This window comes from Pleurodeles waltl, chromosome 8, assembly GCF_031143425.1.
Source record: "Pleurodeles waltl isolate 20211129_DDA chromosome 8, aPleWal1.hap1.20221129, whole genome shotgun sequence".
Classification (NCBI taxonomy): Eukaryota; Metazoa; Chordata; class Amphibia; order Caudata; family Salamandridae; genus Pleurodeles; species Pleurodeles waltl.
In genome coordinates, this window is record NC_090447.1 from 328,751,975 (window position 1) to 328,769,562 (window position 17,588).

At 46.4% G+C, this 17,588-nt stretch overlaps 1 protein-coding gene across 2 annotated transcripts in view; it reads right to left on the reverse strand.

Moving 5' to 3' along the window:
* KDM6A (lysine demethylase 6A) overlaps positions 1–17,588 on the reverse strand; it is a 709,557-nt gene that overhangs the window by 259,186 nt on the left and 432,783 nt on the right. For both annotated transcript variants that reach the window (XM_069204190.1, XM_069204189.1), the window contains 2 exons: positions 15,994–16,058; positions 15,837–15,911 (listed from right to left, as the gene is read on the reverse strand). In XM_069204190.1, coding sequence (XP_069060291.1) covers positions 15,837–15,911; positions 15,994–16,058 — 140 coding nt within the window. The remainder of the gene's footprint in view (positions 1–15,836; positions 15,912–15,993; positions 16,059–17,588) is intronic.

Here is a 17,588-nt window from a genome sequence, read left to right on the forward strand (position 1 = left end):
CTGAAGAAGACCAAGAAGGTGATCTTCTGCGTGGTGTTCGTGACCTGGTTCTCCTTCGGGAACGGGACCTGCTCCGAGAAGCTGTAGCAGAGTGTGCAGGTCTTGTGGTCGGCTGACGAGAAGCAGAACGAGCCCGTCCTGCTCTAGCTGTAGGCGATGGCGTTCTCGGTAATGAGGCAGTAGGAGAATACATCCTAGAGTATTGTGAATCCGGGGATGCTGCCGGTCTATTCAGGCTCTCTAACCATCTGGGTGATAGAGTGATGGGAGAAACATGCCCCGATGCTCTGGAATGGGATGATGCACTCCTTATAGAGACCACCGGTGAGGGAGCTTTGTCCGCTGGCTCTACTGCCTGTGACACAGCTGAAGGTTGTGTCGACGTCGATTGCATCCTCGACGTCGAAGGTTGCGATGGCTGATCTGTTCTCGATGTCGAAGGTCTTGACGTCGGAGGTCTTGCCGTCGAGTGTCTTGACGCCGATCGCCTATCGCGGGACCTGGACCTACTCGCCGTCGTGTGTCTCGACGTTGAGTGGCGAGTGGTCGACGGCGGATGTTCATGCCGTCGTGGCGATTTTGACGTCTTGTCCTTCGACGCCACGGGGTGAGACGTTCTCAACGGCGAACGGGAGCGCCGGAGATGGCTCGACGCCGAACGGCGGCCTGCCGTCGACGGAGATGTACCCCTGTGTCCATGCTTCGACGTTTTGTCCCTCGACGTCGGTCTGGTCGCCGTCGACGGCGATCTATGCCGGTGAGACGGTGGTGCCGATGACGTCGATGGAGAACAAACAGGCACAATCCTACCTGTCGACGTCGATCGGGCCATTCCTTCTGCTGTAGGTCTGGGAAGTGAAGAGGATGTTGACTTTTTCCTCTCCTGAAGCCCATGTAACCTGATCTTCTCTCTGTCTTTGAGAGTCCTCCTTGACATGTTCTTACAATACTTGCAGGTGTCAGGACAGTGACTCTGTGGCAGGCAGACAATACACAGAGAGTGTGGGTCTGACTGGGCTTTCTTCTTCCCACAAGAAGGACATTTTACAAAAAGAGATGGCATTTTCTGTCAAAAAAGACTTCAAACTCAGACAAAAGATGTTATCTGTCGAGTAAATAGGAAAAACACTATTTTTAAGGATTTTTCTGAAGAAAAACTCAGAAAAACTGAGAGCTCAATGCTCCAGGATCCTCTCAGAAGAAGCCGGAAAAAAGAACTGACCTAACTGTGAACCAACTGTCACCTTCCCTTCACCCCTGAGGCATGGTGGGATACTGGAGGTGCTCAGGGTCTTAAAGGCACGGTGCCAAAGTTTTTATGGTTCTCCTGTGTTAACCTGCATGCAGCCTATTGGCTAAGAATGCTTCATTGTTTTTCAATGTAGTTTTTTCTATTTTTCTCTGCTATTTACTGCTGTTTACTTCCCTAAGTCCAGTTTTTGGGGGCTTAGGTAGATATTTATGATCTATTGTGATCTTATAATATAAAAAAAAAAAAAAACTTCATAGAAATAAAGCATTTTAGCCTATTTATGATTATAGCCTGCATTGCTGTTTTTACACATGATAATATGTATGTATTTTATATATATATGCTCCGGGGTCCCCGCACAAGGGCGGGAATATTCAATGTTTATGACTATTGATGAGGATCCCCTGGAAGAGAAACATATTTCAAGTTTGTGTCTGCAATCCAAAGTTCAAAACTTCGCATGAGCACATACAGCCACTTAAATGCCACTTGCTGTTCCACCTTCTAGATGCCTTCATCTGCATGTCATAGGGAGGAAGTCGACAAAGCCCACAGTAAAGCTGGCCAAGAATAAAGTCCTCTAGTCAGAGGAATGCTGGATCGCTTGATAATCTTTCATTTCAAAGAGGTTATCAGATCTCAATATTTCTTAATTGGTGTGCTACACAGAGATTTTACAGGGACATCCTTCGACCTTTGTTGGTATTTCCAAGCCATTTATCAAACAAAACATGTTTTTCTACCTGAGAACTATAGAACAAGTTACTTATCTTCAGTAACACATTATCTGTTAAAGACCATCTAGCTGCAGATTACTTACCTTTGCATTTCCCCAGGCGTCAGACTGGATCCAGAAACTTTTGCTCGAGCAATACCCCTGGCGTGCACCATCAAGCAACGCTGCTGAGTTCTGCGTGGTGTTGTCTGTGCCAGAAGTGACTTGGGTCACCTATTTAGGTGCTGGCCAGGCGCGCAGGCATCAGTTACTTTATTCACAACTTTCCACGCCAGGAGCGCAGTCATGACAAGAAATAGCTTGTGTGTCCAATCAAGGGCCCTGAAAGGGATCACCCTACCCTATCAAATGAGTCCACAGAGTGGGGAGGCAAGGGTGGGTGTAAGGAATCTGCATCTAGATAGAGTCTCTACCAGATAATGCTAGTCTGATCGCCCGGAGCTCAAACAGGCTGATGTAGAGCCTGGATTCCGCCGGAGACCAGAGTGCTCTGATCTCCAGCTCTTCCAGATTGCCACCCCATCCCAGAAGAGATACATCTGTCATTACTGTGAGGGCTGGTTGGGGAAGGGAGAGGAGTCTGCCTTTGAACCAATCGTGGTTCCTAATCCATAACTGCAGGTCTTTGGCAGTGCCCTCACACCTGGACCATGCTGGAGAGATTTCCGAGATGCTGCCCCCATTGAAACCTCAGGTCCCAATGCAGAGCCTACACATGCCATCTGGCATGATTTACCAGCAGAATGAAGGAGGCTATGAGGCCCAGGAGCCTCACCGAAACATGAGTATCATAATCTGAATATCCTGGATTTGCTGCTCGGAGGATAAGTCCGAAACTGCAGTGTGTCCAGAGCAGGTCCTAGGAAAGAGCATTTGAGAGGGAGTCAGGTGTGACTTCGGCACGTTTATAATGAATCCCAGAGAATGCAGAAGGTTCGCTGTAGTCTGGACGTGGAAAATGACAGCCTGGGACAAGCTCGCCTTCAACAGCCAGTCGTTGAGGAAGGGGAAGCCTGAAAACCCTGACCTGCTCAGATGAGCTGCGACCAGTGCCATCACCTTGGTGAACACCCGAGGGGCACTGTTAAGGCCAAATGGCAGCAAAGTGAACTGAAAGTGTTTGTGGCCTGCCTTGAACCTTAGGTAACGTCCGTGGCCAGCAGGATGGGAATATGAAAATACACATCGTTTAAGTCCAGTGTTTCCAACCAATTGTCTAGGGCATACAAGACGTGGGCATCTTGAACATCTTCTTGAGGAAGAGATTTCCGGTCTGTAGGTCTTGAATGGCGTGAACACCCTTGTTCTTTTTGGGTATCATAAAGTAGCTGGTGTAGTAAGCTGGGTTCTGGTTGTATTATTCCCCCACTTCTTTGCCTAGTGTTAGTATGCTTTTGACTTTAGTGCACTGTGATCCTGCTAACCAGGACCCCAGTGCTCTCCACCCTAAATGTGGTTGCTAGTAAACTTTACACACACAACTGGCATACTGGTGCACCCACATAAGTCCCTAGTATATAGCACCTGGGTACCAAGGGCATTGGTACACCAGGGGTCCCCCATGGGCTGCAGCATATATTGTGCCACCCACGGGAGCCCATGCAAACTGTGTCAGCAGCCCTGTCATTGCAGCCTGTGTGAAATGGCGCATGCACCCTTTCACCACCAAACGTGACCACTGCACTTGACATTATAAGTCACCCCTCTGGTAGGCTTTTCATCCAAGGGCAGGGTGCAGGTCTCTAGGTACCCCTGCGTGAGCAGGATGCCCCCTACAGACCCCAGGCCAATTCCTCGACTTTGTAAGTGCAGGGAAGCCATCTTAAGTATGTAGTGGACACTGGTCAACATGAGTGGTCCAACTACATAATGGCTTCCCCGTACCTAGGCATGTTTGGTATCAAACATGTTGGTATCATGCAATTGCACCGATTCCAATGTTATTTGCATACCATCATGTGCTCTTGGGGTTCCCTAGAGGATCCCCCAGTTCTGCATGTGCGGCCTTACAGGGTCTAACGGCCAGCCCGCCCTGCTGCTGACCCCATACACTGTTCTGCCTTCCTGCTGTGAGCCAGGCTCGGGCCAGAGGAGCAGAACAAAGGATTTCCTGCAAGGGAGAGGTGTGACCACCTCCCCCTGTGTATCAGGTGTCTAAGGATTAGGGTGGCCTCTGAGTGCCAAACTGCTTTGAAGGGCACATTTGGTGCCCTCCTTGCATATTTCAGTTTGCACCACTTCAGGAACCCCCGGTTCCCGCTCTGCCACACAATTACACAAAGGACATGGGAATTTTCACCCCCCCCCCGTCCAGCTCCTCCCATAGGGAAGTGCACAAAGCTCTGCCACGTGCCCACTTGATTTCGCCATTTGAAAGTAAGTTGGGCAGAGGCCCCTGGGAGCATCTGACTGGTTAGGCCAGGTAGATGACGTCCGTGACCCCTTCTGATAGGTGGGTCAGTGCAGAGTGTGACCAACCCCATTTTAGTGTTACTTAAGGGCTCCCTCGCAGGTGGGTCCTCTGAGTCGTCGAGCAAGACTCTAAGCAACTCTTTGCAAGACATCTTTGCTTCTGGCCTCTGGAACCACTGCTGGTCTTCATTGGAACCAAAACAAGTAAGTCTGCTTCTCGTGGGAAGGCTACCACTGCAACATTGTTTCTCCAGATTCCACAGGAATTCTGCAACATCCAAGGCTGTGCACCTTCAGGGTCACAAGGAATCTGCTTGCACCTGGAAGCACAAAGGAATTTCCCTTGGATGGAAGGAGTCACTCCCCTGCATCCGCAGGCACCTCAAGACAACGTCGACCGTCCCATAGTGTAGGAAAGTACCCTCTTTTTAGAATGGTTACACACACTTTTTGCCTGCTGACAGTGTTTTGACTGTGTCCACTGGGATCCTGCTAACACGGACCCAGGGACTCTGCTCTCTCCCTCTAAATGTGGTTGCCTAGGACATTGCAAATCCCACAACTGGCATACTCGTGCCCCCATATAAGTCCCTAGTATATAGTAGCTAGGTACCCAGGGCATTGGGCACCATGGGTTCCCCATGGCCTGCAGCATGTATTGTGCCACCCAAGGGAGCCCATGCAAAATGTGTCTTGCAGGTGCATGCACCCCTTCACTACAGGTCACTGCACCAGGTCACTCTAAGTCACCCCTATGGAAGGGGCTCCTAGCCCACAGGGCAGGGTGCAGGTACCTGCGTGTGAGGGCACCCCAGCATGAGCAGAGGTGCCCCTAAGAATTCCAGCACCAGGTCCTTGGACTTCTTAAGTGTGGGGAAGCTATTTTACCCGTGTACTGGGCACAGGTCAATACCTGTGTCCAGCTACATAATGGTAACTCTGGGCATGGTTGGTATGAAACATGTCAGAATCACCCCAATACTGTTGCCAGTATGGGTTGTATGATTCCATGCACACTAAGGGCTCTTTCGAGGACCCCCAGCATTGCTCCTACTAATCTTCTGGGGATTTCCGGGCAGCCCATGCTGCTGTCACCCCTCGGACAGGTTTCAGCCCTCCTGCTGCTTGACCAGGAACCACAACTGCACTCTTCATGAACCGGTAAGACAAACTCCCGGGACAACCTCACCTAGCAACATTGTTTCTCTGGCTTCTTCCAACAACTGCAACGTTTCACCAGCTGTGCAACCTCTATTGTTGGCAAGACTTCAGCTGCACTAGGAAGCAAGAAGGAATCTCGCTTGGCGTGAAGGAGTCACTCTCCTGCATCTGCAGGCACCTACAGTAACGACAGCTGGCTGTATGGGGCTGCTCTTCTCTGGAGCTGCGTGGATCCTGACTCACAGGTGGTGGACTGGAGTGCTCCCCTTGGTCCTCTCTGCCCGCTGTCCAACTTGGGAGACAGTGAGCTCTTGCTTCTCCTTGCAGGACTGTACCCCCGAGCACTGCGACTCTTGCAACCAAGGCTTGTTGACTCCTGCACAAAGAGATCTTGAGGATCAGAGTAGTTCTGACCCCCAGCATTTCATCCTTCCAAGGACAGTGTCCTTTCTGCTGCTCCAGCAACATGGGCCTCACTGCAACTTACTGTGCTTGCTGCCAGTGGGATACCTGTTAGGGCTGCAATGACTTCTGCTGAATCTCCTGAGTGCTGAAGGTCAGTCGTGACTCTCCTCCAAGGGTTGAGTCCCCTAGACCTTGCTGGTCCGCTTCAGCCTTGCAACTCTTCTTTTGCTCCTCTTGCATTTTCCAAGGTTTGTGGCCGACAACCGACATGGGACACCATCTGCACCGCACCAGGACTACTCAACAGCTGCTGGACTCCACAGCTGGTCGTCTTCTACCACCATCGACCCGGATCTTCATTCACAGAAGGGTGGGTAGTGGCTCCTGCCCCAACTGGACACACTATTGTGGACTGGACTCTGTCCCCTTCTTTTGCAGGTCATTTTCTTCCAGAATCCACCTTTGGTTTCCTCTGGTCTGGTCCTGTTCATGCACAATCTATTTTCCAAGTCTTCTTGTTAGTCCTTGGGAAAACCGGGTACTTACCTCTGCTCTCCTGGTCACTGGGGGGTCACTAAGGTACTCACCAATTGGGGTCCAGAGTTCTACCAGCTCCCCTCTAACTACTCTATAACTTTGGGTACAGGACTTAACTTTGCATTCCACTATTTTCGTATACAGTTTGGCCCTCACCTAGAGCCCGGATTGCTATTGTGTATGTATATGGAAAATGTCACTTACCCAGTGTACATCTGTTTGTGGCATGTTGCGCTGCAGATTCACATGCTGTGCACTGTTCCTGCCATCTAGTGTTGGGCTCGGAGTGTTACAAGTTGTTTTTCTTCGAAAAAGTCTTTTCGAATCACGGGACCGAGTGACTCCTCCCTTTCGGCTCCATTGCGCATGGGCATCGACTCAATCTTAGATTGTTTTCCCCGTCATAGGGTGAGGTAGGAGTGGTAGAATGAGGATACTAAAGATGTCCATGCAATGGAATAGATATGTATGTACATAGTTTGTGGTAAAGGAATATTTGTTTACATATATACAATTTAAATGCAACTTAAGCGGCTACAGGCTCCCGGGGAGGTGGGAGGGCGCATGTGAATCTGCAGCGCAACATGCCACGAACAGATGTACACTGGGTAAGTGACATTTTCTGTTCGATGGCATGTGTAGCTGCAGATACACATGCTGTGCATAGACTACAAAGCAGTGATCCTCCCGAAACTGGTGGTCAGCCTGTAGGAGTTGAAGTTGTTTGAAATAATGTTCTTAGTACAGCCTGTCCTACTGTGGCTTGTTGTGCTGCTAACACATCTACACAGTAATGTTTAGTAAAGGTATGAGGTGTAGACCAAGGGGCTGCCTTACAAATCTCTGTCTTTGGTATATTACCTAGGAAGGCCATTGTTGCTCCTTTCTTTTTAGTGGAGTGTGCCTTTGGTGTAATGGTAAGTCTCTTTTAGCTTTGAGGTAACAGGTCTGAATACATTTGACTATCCATCTGGCTATGCTCTGTTTGGATATAGGGTTACCAGCATGGGTTTTTTGGAAAGCAACAAACAATTGCTTAGTTTTACGAAATGATTTTGTTCTATGTAATACATTAGCGCTCTTTTTATGTCTAATGTATGCATAGTGCTCTTTCTGCTACCGAGTCTGGTTGTGGGAAGAAGACTGGGAGCTCTACTGTTTGGTTTAGATGAAACGGTGAAATGACTTTTGGTAAAATTTTGGGATGTGTACGGAGAACTACTTTATGTTTGTGTATTTGTATAAAGGGTTCTTCGGTAGTAAACGCCTGTATTTCGCTAACTCTTCGTAGTGAAGTGATGGCTATTAGAAAATCTACCTTCCAAGTTAAGAATTGGATTTGGCAAGAATGCATGGGTTCAAAAGGTGGGCCCATGAGTCGTGTAAGTACAATAATAAGATTCCACAAGGGTACTGGTGGGGTTCTTGGAGGTATGATCCTTTTTAGTCCTTCCATAAAGGCTGGGATTCTAAAAAGTGACTTTGTATGTTTAATCTGCAGGTAAGCAGGGATTGCAGTGAGATGAATTTCGATGGAAGAAAAAGCGAGATTTGCTTTTTGTAGGTGTAGTAAGTAGCTCACAATGTTTTGTATGGACGTCTCTAACGGTGTCATTTGCTTTGCTTGGCAGTAGAAAAGAAAGCTTTTCCATTTATTAGCATAACAATGCCTTGTTGTTGGTTTTCTTGCCTGTTTAATGACTTCCATACACTCATTTGAAAGGTTTAGATAGCCAAATTCTAAGACTTCAGGAGCCAGATTGCTAGGTTGAGCGATGCTGAATTGTGGTGTCTGATCTGTTGTTTGTGTTGTGTTAACAGATCTGGCCTGTTTGGGAGTTTGATGTGAGGTACTACTGAGAAGTCAAACAGTGTGGTGTTCCACGGTTGGCGAGCCCACGTTGGTGCTATGAGTATTAGTTTGAGTTTGTTTTGACTCAGTTTGTTGACTAGGAAAGGAATGAGTGGGAGAGGGGGAAAAGCGTAAGCAAATATCCCTGACCAACTGATCCATAGAGCATTGCCCTTGGACTGAGGGTGTGGGTATCTGGATGCGATGTTTTGGCATTTTGCGTTTTTTTGCAAACAGATCTATGTCTGGTGTCCCCCAGCGGTAGAAGTAATCTTGTAGAATCTGAGGATTTATTTCCCACTTGTGAGTTTGCTGGTGATCTCGCCTGAGATTGTCGGCTAACTGATTGTGAATGCCTGGTATATATTGTGCTATCAGGCGAATGTTGTTGTGAATTGACCAATGCCAATTTTTTTGTGCTAGGAGGCATAGTTGTGACGAGTGTGTCCCCCCGTCCCCCCGTTTGTTTAGATAGTACATTGTTGTTTGGGTCCTACTTTGACCTCTGCGCCTGACCAGCCCGGTGTTGCTGGTGCTGGGTGTTTGGGGTTGACTTGACCCCCCAACGGTGGGCTGCCTATGCCCAGGAGACTGAACTTGTAACTGCTTTACCTGCCTGAAAAACTAACCAATACTTACCTCCCCCAGGAACTGTTGATTTTTGCACTGTGTCCACTTTTAAAATAGCTTGTTGCCATTTTGGCAAAACTGTGTACATTACTGTTTTAATTCAAAGTTCCAAACGTACCAGTGTGAAGTACCTTACAACTTATATACTTACCTAAATTCTGACTCTTGTGGTTCTAGAATAAATTAAGAAAATAATATGTTTCTATATAAAAACCTATTGGCCTGGAGTTAAGTCTTTGAGTGTGTGTTCTAATTTACTGCCTGTGTGTGTACAATAAATGCTTAACAGTACCCTCTGATAAGCCTACTGCTCGACCACACTACCACAAAATAGAGCATTAGTATTATCTAATTTTGCCACTATCAACCTCGAAGGGGAACCCCTGGACTCTGTGCAAACTATCTCTCATTTTGAGATGGTATATACAGAGCCAACTTCCTACAGTGGTGGATCAGCGGTGAGTTCTAAGACTTTGTATTTGCTGGACTCCTCAGCCAATACCTGATCACATGACTAAAATTCCAAACATTGTCATTAGAAATTGATTTTTGCAATCTGACAATTTTTTCTAAATTCTTAAAAGTCCTGCTAGGGCCTTGTGTAAGTCCCTGTTAGCATTTCTTTTGTAGTTTAAAAGTTTGTAAAAGTTAGGATTTAAGTTCTAGAAGTAGTTTTTAGATTCTTAACTTAGATTCTTAACTTAGATTCTTAACTTAGAGAGCAATAATGAGTCAATCAGATGAGACAGTGATGGAACTCAACCTTACACCTTACCTGTATCTAGGGATGTCAGAGTTAAGGTCTCTCTGTAAAACAAAAAAGAGAAAAACTGGGTCCAACCCTACCAAGGCAAAGCTCCAGGAGCTCTTGGCAGAGTTTACAAGGGACCACCCCTCTGATATGGAGGATACTCCTTCAGATGGGGAAGTTAGTGAACAGGAGGAAGAACTCCCCCCTCCTGTCCTAAATAGGGAGGACAGGGCTCCTAGAACCCTGTCCCCAGAAGTCATAGTCAGAGAGCCTGGTTCTTCCACAGGGGAGACCAGTAACTCTGGAAGCATTGAGGGCAGCCTCAATGAAGATGACCTCCTGTTAGCCAGGATGGCCAAGAGATTGGCTTTGGAGAAGCAGCTCCTAGCCATAGAAAGGGAAAGAAGAGAAATGGGTTTCACTCCCATAAATGGTGGCAGCAACTTAAAGAGGGTCAGAGAGAATACTGACACCCTAAAAATCCTCAAAGGGATTGTAACCAAACATGAAGGTGGTGATGATATCAGCAAATGGTTCACAGCTTTTGAGAGGGCTTGTGCAACCAGAAAAGTAAGCAGAATTCACTGGGTAGCTCTGCTTTGGGAAATGTTCACTGGAAAGTGTAGGGACAGACTTCTCACACCCTCTGGTAAAGATGCAGAATTGGATTCTCAACTGAGGAGTACAGGATTAGCCGCCTAAGATGCAAAAATACAGGCAGCAGCTCTTGACAAATGAGAATAGAGTAGACGTCATGAGGGATACAGGTGCAAGTGTCACCATGGTGACAGACAAACTGGTTTCCCCAGGACAGTACCTGGCTGGGCAGACATATCCAGCCATAAATGCTGACAATCAAACTAAAGTCCATCCCATTGCAAGGGTAACTTTAGAATGGGGAGGGGTCATAGCCTGAAAATAGTGTCCTCTGCAATCCCAGTAGAATGTTGCTAGGGAATGACCTGGAGTTCTCGGCATGGGCTGAGGTGTAGCTCAAAGCCCATGAAGCCAAGCATCCCTGAACTGGTGGGTGTCAAGACTAGAGCACAATGCAGAGTACAGGGTGAAAAAGAAGTGCTGGAGTCTGGAATAATGGCCCAACTTTCGAAGAGGAAAGGAAAGAAGACTGGGGGACCAGCTTCTGCACAGCAAAATAAACAATACCTCTCTTCCCAGGAAGATGTCCTATCCCCTGAGGGATCTAAGTCTATGGAGCTGGAACCTTATCAGGTAGAGCTCTTGGGCCCAGGGGGACCCTCAATGGAACAGCTGTTTAAGGGACAAAAGAATAGTCCAACTCTTGAAGGCCTAAGACAGAAAGCAGCTGAGCAGGAAAAGTCAGTGGAACCCACATGGTCTATTGGGAAGATGGACTCCTTTACACTAAGGCAAGAGATCCCAAACCTGGTGCCACTAGGAGAGTTGAAGTGCCTCAGGAGTTCAGGTAGGTCATTCTGACCTTAGTCCATGACATTCCCCTTGCTGAGCATTAGGGACAAACCAAGACTTGGGAGGGATTAGTCAACCATTTCTATTGGCCCACTATGTCCCAGAAGGTTAAAGAGTTTTGCAGCTCCTGTGTCACCTGTCAAGCCAGTGTAAAGACAGGTGGTCATCCACAGGCCCCCCCTCATTCCACTTCCAGTGGTGGTGGTCCCCTTTGAGAGAGTGGGAGTGGACATAGTGGGTCTACTTGAACCGCCCACAGTATCAGGGAACCAATATATACTGGTATTAGTGGATCATGATACAAGGTACCCTGAGGCAATTCCCCTCAGGGCCACTTCTGCCCCTGCATTAGCCAAAGCAGTCATAGGTATTTTTTATTTTTATTTTTTTCCCCCAGAGTTGGATTTCCTAAGGAGGTGGTTTCTGACAGAGGTACCAACTTCATGCCAGCTTACCTAAAACATATGTGGAATGAGTGTGGGGTGACTTACAAGTTCACCACACCATACCATCCACAAACCAATGGTCTTGTAGAAAGGTTTAACAAGACATTCAAGGGCATGATCCTGGGGCTCCCTGAAAAACGCAAAAGGAGATGGGATGTCCTCTTGCCATGCCTGCTTTTCGCCTACAGAGAGGTGCCAGAGATGGAAGTAGGGTTTTTCCCTTTGAGCTTCTTTTTGGCCATCCTGTAAGGGGACCACTGGCACTTGTAAAAGAAGGCTGGGAGAGACCTCTCCATGAGCCTAAACAAGATGTAGTCGACTATGTTCTAGGTCTTCGCTCTAGGATGGCAGAGTACATGGAAAAGGGAAGCAAAAACCTTGAGGCCAGCCGACAACCCCGGAAGTTGTGGTATGACCAAAAGGCTGCAATGGTTGAATTCCAACCAGGGCAGAAAGTCTGGGTTCTGGAGCCTGTGACTCCAAGGGCACTTTAGGAAAGATGGAGTGGCCCTTACTCAGTGCTAGAGAAAAAGAGCAAAGTCACTTACATAGTGGACCTGGGCACTAGCAGGACACCCAAGAGGGTGATCCATGTTAACCCCCTTAAGCTCTATCATGACATGGCAGATGTAAACATGCTGATTGTTACTCATGATGATCAGGAAGTAGAGAGTGAACCTCTCCCTGACCTCCTCTCAACTGACCCTGAAGATGGCTCAGTAGATAGAGTTGTCTACTCAGACATCCTCTCTGGCCAACAGCAAGCGGACTGCAGGAAAGTCCTCTAGCAGTTTGCTGAGCTCTTTTCTTTGACCCCTGGTCAGACACACCTGTGTACCCATGATGTGGACACAGGCAGTCTACCTGTCAAGAATAAAATATTCGGACAGTCTGACCAAGTCAAGGAAAGCATCACGGTAGAAGTCCACAAGATGCTGGAATTGGGAGTGAAATAGCACTCTGACAGTCCATGGGCTAGCCCAGTGGCCTTGGTCCCCAAACCTCACACCAAGGATGGAATGAGAGAGATGATGTTTTCTCTGGACTATAGAGGGCTCAACTCTGTCACCAAGACAGATGCTCACCCCATACCAGGGGCAGATGAATTAATTGACAACTTAGGTGCAGCCAAAATCTTAAGTACCTTTAACTTGACAGCAGAGTACTGGCAAATCAAAATGGCACCTGGAGCAAAAGAAAAAACAGCATTCCCTACACCTGATGGGCATTATCAGTTTACGGTTTTGCCCTTTGGCTTAAAGAATGACCCTGCCACCTTCCAAAGGTTGGTGAATCAAGTCCTTGCTGGATTGGAGTCCTTTAGTGCAGCATATCTAGATGATATTGCTGTCTTTAGCTCCAACTGGCAGGATCACCTGGTCCACCTGAAGAAGGTTTTGCAGGCCTCTCTATCAAGGCATCTAAATGTCAGATAGGGCAGGGTACAGTGGTTTACTAGGGACACCTTGTAGGTGGAGGCCAAGTTCAGCCACTCCAACCCTAGATCTAGACTATTCTGGACTGGGAAGCTCCAAAAGCTGAGACTCAAGTCAGGGCATTCTTTGGCTTGACTGGCTACTACAGGAGGTTTGTGAAGAGATATGGATCCATAGTGACACCCCTCACAGAACTTACCTCCAAAAAAATGCCCATAAAAATTAACTGGACCTTGGACTGTCAAAAGGCCTTTGACACCCTGAAAGAAGCTTTGTGCCCAGCACCAGTTCTAAAAGCTCCAGACTATTCTAAGCAGTTCATTGTGCAGACCGATGCCTCTGAGCATGGGATAGCAGCAGTCCTATCCCAAACCAATGTTGATGGCCTTGACTACCCTGTTGCTTTTATTAGTAGGAGGCTACTCCAGCGAGCAGCGTTGGAGTGCCAGTGAGAGGGAGGCCTTTGCTGTGGTTTGGTCCCTAATGAAGTTGAGACCATACATGTTTGATACTCACTTCAAAGTTCAAACTGACTACAGACCTCTCAGATGTCTAATACAAATGAAAGGTGAGAACCCTAAACTGTTGAGGTGGTCCATATCCCTACAGGGAATGGACTTTGTAGTGGAACACAGAGCTGGGACTGCCCATGCCAAGGCAGATGGCCTTTCCAGGTTGGCCAGCAAAAACTAAATTCAGCACAGGATCAAACAACAGGAGGTCAGAAGCCAAAGAGAGAGGGGAAACCATGCCAGGAGCTGACAGGTCTAACAGCTATGAAGCCAAAAGGGTCAGTCACAACTTTTGGTGGCAAAGCTGGGCTAAAGGGAGGATGTGTAGACCAGAAGATGTCCAGCATAACCTGCAAAAAACTCCCACCTGGGAAGGGTCAGAAGAGGCCGGAAACTCCAACTCCAGAACCAGTTCAGAAGTAAAGGTCGAGGATGATGGCTTTGGTGAACCTCACCAGGCTCCCTGAATGGTTTAGAGATGGAACATTTCTTGGACCGCTTCCCTCCAATGGTGTGTTTTGTTCAGCTTTTTTTAAGTACCGCTCGGAGGGAGACTCCCCACCTTAGGGAAGAGAGGGACCCTTCCAGAGTTCTTGATGGAGATCACAGGCTGAAGTGCCATGATCCAGTCCCAGGCCTTCATGAAGGTACCACTGGGGTGTGAAAGGGACATATGTTTATGACTACCTTGACAGGGCTTAAACAAAGACACATTAGGACAAGACATTTGACCTAAGTATGCTGCAAAATGTTCATATATTGGAGGAGGATTTAGCAGAATAAATAAATAAATAAAGTAAGGCCAGAGCTCTGTATCCCTACACAGAAAGTACTGGATATCACACCAGCACACCAGGTGGCACTGTATATGGGCCTGTACAGTCATCTACGGGGCAGACGGCTTCAACTGCCGTCACACGCCAGCACTGGCAGTGCTGAAGAGCAACTGACAACAAAAAACACTTCCAAACCCAGCCTGGTTTCTGTTTAGATTTATAAGGTAAGGGATCTTCAGAAGGAGTGTTTATCAGAAAGCCAACATTAGTATTAAATATGACTGACATCATTAAGCAAATGCATTTCAAAGATGATAATGCAAACAAGTGGGTGCACACTCAGTGCCACCTGTCTCTTTCTGTCATCTATGCATGTGCTCTTTTTTTGGTTTCCCATGCTCACAGTGCCATATGGCACCAACATACCCAGTAACAAAAAAGAAACAGAAGCATCATTTTAGGGAGTTAATAAGAGATTTGGTCTCATGTTAGCAGTAAGTGTCAATAGTGAGCTATTAAGAATTAATCATAAAATTTTATGTGTAAAACACACTTTCACCCAGACGTGGATCTTGGCACTGAATAAGAGATGTTAGTTACCCAATTCAAAGGTTCATATTTGGCTCTCAAGGATGATAGGCTGGGTGGACTTATTTTAAGCACACCACTTACGTTAATTTTGCCTATTAGTATACTATCATCAGGAGCATCATCACATTTTAGGTGTAAAACCACCCAATGCAGACAGAAAATAAGGTATATGATATCACATTATGTGTAAAAGCTGTACATCAGTAAAAGTAGAGATGCAAATGTACCCTTGTTGCAATATCAGTAGGGCACTTGAAATACTATTGTAAGCTCAAACACTTGTGTGCAAAAACACCACTGGTAGAGATTTGAAAAGGAATGTGGAAACATATAGGAGTACAATTGCCAGTGTACTACAATGCATGGACACTTCACTATCCATGTCCTGAAATAGGATACACTCTTTATGTAGGCTGGCTAACAATGAATGGCTAATAAACTAAAATACTGCCTAGCCTGACTTAAAAATTCATTAACAATTTCTTCAAACAATGGCTAAAAAGAGATGACACTAAGAACCTCTCTGTGTATGTTTTTGGTGTTGAGAACATGGGCTCTGGCAATGCTAAAGCAGTTACTAGCTAGACTTAAAGTGTCTCAATTTGAGTGTCTCAAACATGGAAGGGAAACAAAGCCAGCCAAAGGAGGTGGAATTGCATTCAATGTTCTGAACTAGATGTCCATTTATGAGAGAAGTGGAAAGGCTGAAATGGCAAAATGGGAGCAATGAACACACGGATACAGAACTGCCCGTATCTTTACCACCAAATATGGATTACACATTGACAGGGAGGGAATGGCTGGAAGATCGCCAGTGTCATATCCATTCAATAAAGCAATTTACATAATTTAAGTATTGCAAGAGTATGACAGAAACTTAAGAGGCTTACTTTTTGTCATCTGATAAGTTAATATTGGTCCCGTACTTGATTGTTTTAAAAGGTCCTTTCTTCCTTCTTCCAACGCTGAAACATGTAGACAAATGCATTACAAAAACATCAGACAATTATAAAATTACTGCAAGGGGACTATGTGAACTGAACATACTTATCTGAAGATGTAGATTCACTATCAGAGTGGTCCTTATGATGACTCTTTTTCTCATTTTCCTCCTGTGAACACACATATAAAGACTTTTAGGGAATTTTGTAGAATATTGACAAATGTACAGTACCACATTTTTCACCAAACCGAGCAGTCGCAAAGTCAAGCACTAGCGAAGGTGAATTCTGGTGTTGACACTAACTTGGACACTTGCTACCGTTAGTAAAAGGGTGTCTGCCTCACAAGCCTCGCTGACTCATTAGGTAAACGTTGACAAGTAGTTAGGGTCTGACTCAAAAGGTGAGGCAGGGGTAAGTCTTGGGTACAGAATTCCACATTTATGACAATTGCAATGCAGATGTCAATGCCTAGCCAGAGTTATGAGGTGGTGTAAATTTGCACCACTATCAAGGAAACATTAATTGCCAAGCAATCAGTTTGATGATTCTAGTTTTTAGATTTACACGCTGTGCATACTGAAGGCATCGAGGTCAAACTTACTGCTTGTTTTTCTCAGAGTTTAAAAAGAATACTCTAGCAGTCTGGCATAGGAGTGTCTGGAGCACAGACCACTGTCTGACTCTTCCTCAACAAGGATTCTTTTTAGTCACATGTATTTTGCCTAAAATACCATGTATTATGACCCTGGCGCTTGGGACACGAGTTGCATCTATATTGAAAAAGATTCTTTAATACCTCTTGCACCACTGCATCATCTAAGAAGCTATGCTCACAAAAAGGTCAATGGTGATTTCCAAAATGCATACAGGGCTTGAAAGCTGGTCTGACAATACACCCACTCATGGAGTGGACTATAATTTTCCAAGGCAGCTGTCCATCTGGTGAATGGGTTGGCAGTACTCTAGAAACCTAGCTATGTAGCCTTGCTCACAGTGTGCCCAAGTCCGGGATAGTGTTAAAGCTCCAAACAAATTAGTTGCAATCCTCTATGCCCTGGTCTTGTAGCCATAAAATGTATTTTTAAAATCAAGGCTATGTAGCACACACTGCCATAGATTTTGGAGATTTAGAACATTAGCAAGGGCACTGACTAAGGGAAAAAGTTAACATCTAATGTGTCTGCAACTTTACCTTGTGAATGCAAAACGAAAATTAGTTGACTTTTGTACGAAAGTACCCTCTTTTTGGCATGGTTACCCCACTTTTTGCCTGCTGTCAGTACGCTTTGACTGTTTTCACTGGGATACTGCAAACCAGGACCCCAGTGATTGTACTCTCATCCTCTCAATTTGGTTGCTTAGGACTTTGCACACCCCACAATTGGCATATCGGTGCCCCCCCATATAATTCCCTAGTATTTGGTACATTGGTGCCCAGGGCATTGGGGCACCAGCAGTTCCCCATGGGCTGAAGCATGTATTTTGGCACCCATGGGAGCCCATGCAAAATGTATTTGCAGGCCTGCCATTGCAGCCTGTGTGAAAAGGTGCATGCACCCACCACTCACGCACGTAACGTGGCATCATACTTGACTCGTCTCGCTCCATGACCCAGCAAATCAACGGCATATCATCCTCCTGCTACAACACCCTTCGCATGCTACACAAGACTTTCAAATGGATCCCTTTAGAAACAAG